This window comes from Crocuta crocuta, unplaced genomic scaffold (genome assembly GCF_008692635.1).
Source record: "Crocuta crocuta isolate KB4526 unplaced genomic scaffold, BGI_CrCroc_1.0 scaffold260, whole genome shotgun sequence".
NCBI lineage: Eukaryota > Metazoa > Chordata > Mammalia > Carnivora > Hyaenidae > Crocuta > Crocuta crocuta.
In genome coordinates this window covers 4,390,440-4,396,439 of record NW_027527525.1, presented here as the reverse complement: position 1 = coordinate 4,396,439, position 6,000 = coordinate 4,390,440, and the positions used below count along the sequence as shown (strand labels likewise).

Genomic DNA, 6,000 nt, shown 5'->3' with positions numbered 1-6,000 from the left:
TTCTGGTGAGGTTTCATGGTTTCCGCAAAGGTAGACCTTATTGGTTCATCCTGACTTGTCTTTTGATCCCCGTGCACCAGGGTGAAAAAGGAGGCTGGTCAGCTTCCCGAAGAACTCAGTGTGTGTGTGTGTGTGTGTGTGTGTGTGTGTGTGTGTTTTCACCTAATATGTCTGAATGACCCGCAGTTACTATTACAGTGTTGTTTAGTTTTTCTTCTTCTTTTCAGAAAGGGGATGTTCGGGCTCAAGCTGAAGAAGAAGAAGAAGAAAGCAGAGAAGGGGTTAACCCTAGCCAATAAGGCTGCCCAAGGTGAGGCTTCCTGGGGCCGGGGACAATGCACTACCCTGGGGGCTGCAGGTCTCACAGAGTTGACCCCTCCTTGGCTGAGAATGGAGCTCTCCATCTGTGAGGTGGGGGGGGGGTGCTACCTGCTAGGTCTTCAGGCCCTGCTGGTCACAGGTGCAATCTGCCCCAGTGCTGCTGGTCACCTGGTCACTGGGCCCAACAGGGGTGGGGTGGACACCTACTGGGCCGTGGAAGGGGACCCCCAGGAGAGAGAGGCAGTGACAAGGTCCAAGCTCCTATTTCTGTTCTGATTGGCTCTGCAGCCTGGGATAAGTGACCGCACAGCTCTGATCCTCTCTGTTTCTCCCTTTGTTAAGTGGGCACGATGTGGGTTGCTGGGCTGACCTCACACACCATGGGGAGGATCCAGTGAGATTTTAAAAATAAGACTGAGGACAGCAGCTGCTACGGGGGAGGCTCTGCATTTATTGTCTCCTTTGACCTTGCCATCATCTCAGCAGTGGGCGTTGCTATCCCAGGTTTACAAATGAGGTTGCAGAGAAGCAGGGAGAGTAAGTCGAGTGTGGGAAGGACAGTGGCAGAATTTGCGGGGCCCAGTGGAAAACAAGACCGCAAAGTCATGGTTAAGAGATTATTAAGAGTTTGTGGATGGCAATAGCAGAGTGCTGAGCTCAGTGCGATGAGGTCCTTCCCATCACAGGACCTGGGACCGAGGCATGGCGGCACCGACCCCGCAAGCTGCTCAGACTGGGAGCCCAGAGCCAGGAAGCAATGGCATTGGGGTGTAGGTCCTGGTTGCCAGACTTTTTGCCCTCAGAAGGGGCTGCTGGCTTCTTCAAAAGAGCAAATAAATCCCCAGTTTACAGTGTGTGCCATGCCAGTGGGGCCAGGCCTGGCATCAGGTAGGATTTGTTTGTTGGGTCAAATAGGATTAACTGCTTCCAATGGACAGGTCTGCAGTGGTCTTCTGGAGACTTCTGCTGAGTGGCCCTGACAACAACCAGTTCAAGGCTAGCTTTCTGGACCATTTCTAAAGCAGATGGGTCTACTTTATCTTCACCCCTCTCATCTCGTTGGGGGGACCTTCTTTACACTTCTCTGCCATCCACTGCAGGTCCTATGGCTTCCTGTCTTTCTCCCCCAACTTCACTGCCTGCCCTCACACAGAACCCAATATTACAGTGGAGATGTATGGAAACTCATTCATACTAAAGTGTTGATAATAACTATGAAGTCATCGTTGGATGGGATGAGAGAGGCATTTTAAATGGGGATAGGACTTAAAGCTTAAAGAAGTACTTATCTGTGCAGTCAAATGGAAAGTGTCAGGGAGTAGGTAGAAAAGGCTTTTTTTAGGTCTTTCCTGGAGTCTTTGAAATTATGACCCTACAGTCGGTCCTGGGGCACAAGGTTGACGTCCTTTACTTTCAGGACCTTATAAAAACTAATATTTACGACACATCTAACAAGTCCTTGCTGGTTTTTATTGGACACGTATCATTCATGACTCTGAAATGTAGGCTCCTTTGCCCCTGTTTTATAATAGATGTTCAGAGAGGGTGAGTTTTTGACCAAAGGCACACGGCCAATAAGTGGAGAAGCCAGCTCCAGAGCCTAGGTCAGTCTTATACAAGGGCCTGGGTTTTCCTATTCCATAGGTCAGCCTCCAGCTAGGAGCCTATAAGTGACCACATAGGGAAGAAGAGCAAGGTGGTAGAGATTTGGGCAGTCAGCCTCAGGCATTTCAGAGAAGCTGGTTCCTCTGGCTTGTTCTAATTAGAGTTTTCAGCCCTGAAAGCAAACAGGGCAGAAAGGACTCAGGCCCCTCCTAGAAAGTAAACAGCATTCATCCTGCCGACCAGGGGCTTGCCCTGTGGGAGACTGACAAAACAAAGTCCATAGAACTGAGTACACTTCAGTCTTTCCCTTTGGGCCTGTCCTGGGAAGTTAGGACTCTTCTAGAGGAAGCATTTGAAGATTCTCAAAGTCGGTGGCTCTCATGTCTGTGTACTTGAGGCACAGTGGCTATGTCTTAATTTTATAAAATTTCAATGATCCTAACCCATCCTTTAATTAGTTATCCAACAAAGTTATTGAGTACCTCCCATGATCTTCCATTCATGCACTTACTCGTAATGGAAGGTCCGTTGGGTGCTGAGCCCTGTGGTAGATTCTGATACATGACGGTGACCATTGGATAGTCTAAAGAGGGGATGGCTCTGTGTAGGACTCTTCTGTTTGCCTTTCCAAATCAATTCTCCACCCGTTCACAGCCCCAGGAGGCTGACCTGTATTGATGAGTAATGCAGGTTCCTTCTCCAGTGGGGTGGCCCAGCAGGAAGTTCAAGGGAGGGAGGAGCATGAGCTCAGAGTTTGTGGTTGGATGTGCCTCTCAGCTGAAGGATGGTTGGTGCTCTTTATAGAGAAGCCAACTGGACCTGACTTCCTCTCCTTCCAGGTTCTGGTAACTGCTGGCTCTCTTCATTTAAGGGTCTTCCAAATAGATACGCTTCGGCTGCTCTGAGCCTCAGATAGTTGCACAACCCTTTTTGATTTTCCTGTACCCACACCTCTGTAAATTACAACATCCTCAAATCCTCCTGTTCTGGGGGGTGCCTTCTATTATCTACTGGGACCTCAGGAGGTAACTGAATTACAAGTTGAGAAAAGTGCTATAAAGAAAATAGACAATAGAAAAAAACATCTCTGTGGGGTAGGTAACATTGGCCTTGCCTTGCTTTATACGAGGACAGAAGGGCTGTGAGAAGATCATAAAGTCAGAGTGTGGCAGAGTTGGGATTTCCACCCAGCTCCGGGGTCAGGGTTTTGAACTATACCATGCAGAGTCTCTTAGTGCATGAGAATATTCCACACTCTCCCTGTTTCTTACCAAAAACCCGGCTGGGAGGTGGTTCTTAAGCTTTGCTACACATTAGAATCACCAGGGGTCCGGGGCGCCTGGGTGGCTTAGTCGGTTAAGCGTCCGACTTTCGCTTAGGTCTGGCCCTCCCCTGCTCACGCTGTCTTTCTCTCTCCTAGAAATAAATAAAAAACATTAAAAAAAAAAAAAAAAGAATCACCAGGGGTCCTTGTGGGGTGGCTCTGCTCAGGTCATGATCTCAACGTGTGTGAGTTTGAGCCCCACATCAGGCTCCAAGGTGGCAGTGTGGAGCCTGGTTGGGATTCTCTGTCTCTCCCTCTCAAAATAAATAAATAAACTTTAAAAAGAAAAGGAAGCACCTGGGGGAATTTTAAAAAATCTTGACATCCAGGTGACATCCCAGATAAATTAAATCAGAATCCCTCAGTGGGGGAAGAGATCTAAAGAATATGGTTACTATCTGTTTATTTAAAATTTCCAGACACTTGTACATTCATTTCCTGTGGCAGCTATAACAAATTACCACAAACTGGGTGATTTAAAATAACCCATATTAATTTTCTCATAGTAACAGAGGCTGGAAATTCGCAATCAGTATCACGGGGCAGAAATAAAAATATTGGCAGGGCCCCACCCCCTGGGGAGTATCCGATTCTTGCTTCTAGTGTCTCTGATGGCTGTGACGGCATCTGTCCCACCTCTGCCTTGTGATCGCATCGAATTCTTCTGTTCTCTGCCTCCGTCTTCTAAGGATACATATTATTGCAGTTAGGACTCACCTGTCTAACCCAGGGTAATCTCCTCATTTCCAATCCTTCATTTAATCACATCTGCAAAGACCCTTTTCCCAAGTAACATTTACAGGTTCTGGGGACTGGGACTCGATGTCTTTGGGGAATATGATTCAACCTAGGACACCGTTCTCCTCCCAATTGGCCCCCGGACAGCAGGAACATGGGGCATTGGTATTAAGAATGCAGAATCTTGGACTCCACCCCAGACCCACTGAATCAGAATCTGCATTTTAACAACTTCCCAGGTGATTCTTGTGCACATTAAATTTTACTGATGAGGTCTGGAGGGAATAAATTACTTGCCTGAAATTCCACTGTGGCAAGGTCGTGACTTGAAAGCATGTCTTTGAATTCATAATCCGGTTTTCTTTCCATAATACCATGCATATAAATCTACTCTTTTTTGGAAACAGAAGATGAATTTTTTTTTAAGGAAGAATTAAGGTACGTGCCTGTCTTTTCTGCCAATAAAATGTTCAGTTTCATGCTGGCAGGGCCTGTCTGATGGTCTTCCCGTCCGCCTTATGGTGATTAGCATAGTGCTGGACAGTTGAGGCTCAGATCACCACTGTGTATCGTATTTGACAGTTTTCTTCCTTTGTTTGCTTCTCTAGATGGCCAAGGTGAAGCAGAAGCATCACAGGAGGGGCCTTCTCACCAGGAAGGACCGAGAGGAGATTTGATTTATGATCATGCATCTGTCACCTCTGTCCCTTCAGCTCCTCCAAAGAGAAGGTACATTGCTGGTGCAGGCAGTCAACGCACGTTTACTGAGCACCTCCCACGTGCAGGCGCCCCTGCAGGCTCTGGGGAGCAGAGAATAATAACTGATCACTGTTTACAAGGCAATAAAGGTCTAAGGCAGGAAGACAGAGGTCTGTATGTACTCAGTTTCCTCCATGGCAATGCTGGCCTCTTGATACTGGTCAGCCTTTGGCAAGCCAGGTATACCAGCCTCTGCTCCTAAATCCCCTGAGTGAAGGTATTTATGTGCCTCATAACTTAGGAAGGACAGCAACAACAGGAGACAGACTCAGGAGCTGTCTCTCACCTGCTCTTTAAGTCATCAAGGTGCCAGCTGTCTTAGCTTTGTGTCTGTCCCAAGTGTTTGTACTATCCGACAAAAAGTCAGAGCAGACTGGCCTTCTACGTGTGATTTGCTGTGTTAGTTAGCAATTGATGTGTAACACTCCAAGCTCAGAGGCTTAGTAAATAATTTATTGTTGATTAGGAGTCTGTGAGCTTTTTGGTTAGCTTCACTGATTGTGCATTGCTACACATCTGCACTCGTGTGTGCGTGCCAAGCTACACTTGGTAGCTCTGCTGATTTTAGTTAGAGTGCTGGCTGGTGATAGGCTGGTCTAAGATGGCTTCACCTGGGACCTCTGAGCTCCCTCTGTCTGGTGTTAGACCCTCCAGCAGCTGATCTGAGCTTGGCCCCATGGTGGTGATGGCAGAGTTCCATCTGAGAAGGAGGAGCGTATAAGGTCTACTGAGCTTACGCGTGGAGTTAGCAAAAGTCATTTCTGCTGCATTCTATTGTCCAGTGCAAGTCACAGGTCCAGACCATGTCAGAGTGAGAGACGCGTCATAAGAACACAGAGGAAGGATCCAAGGAAGCTGATACCTGGGGCTATCAATGCCTTCCATCTACCATATTTGTTTATGTCTATTTCTTACCCATGGTAATTCCTCCTGCTTTCCCTTCGTTGTCCAGTCAGAATTCTTATGATCAGTAAAGCAAATTAGTGCTTCCCCGTATGGCAGACCGAGTTGTTATTACAGGAAGGCACACAGTAGATATGTGGGTAGAGGGGGTTGGGAGACAGCTGGAAATCAGAGACGGTGCTAGCTGAGAGGCTGACTCTTTAAAGGAGACATGAAATTTGTATACACATACTCACTGCAGTATCTCCTTCACCCTTTACTGCACCATGACAACCATGGCCCCCTAAGCCCCCTGACTCAGAATTTCAATTACTTTTAAATATCCTTAAAGGGATCCCTTGCCATTGATT

General features: G+C 47.3%; 1 protein-coding gene across 2 annotated transcripts in view; it reads left to right on the top strand.

Annotated features, from left to right (window-relative positions):
- Positions 1-234: 234 nt before the first annotated feature.
- Positions 235-6,000, top strand: part of FER1L6 (fer-1 like family member 6) — a 121,617-nt gene continuing 115,851 nt past the window's right edge. For both annotated transcript variants that reach the window (XM_077764622.1, XM_077764631.1), the window contains exons 1-2: positions 235-310; positions 4,597-4,717. In XM_077764622.1, the coding sequence (XP_077620748.1) occupies positions 235-310; positions 4,597-4,717 (197 nt within the window). The remainder of the gene's footprint in view (positions 311-4,596; positions 4,718-6,000) is intronic.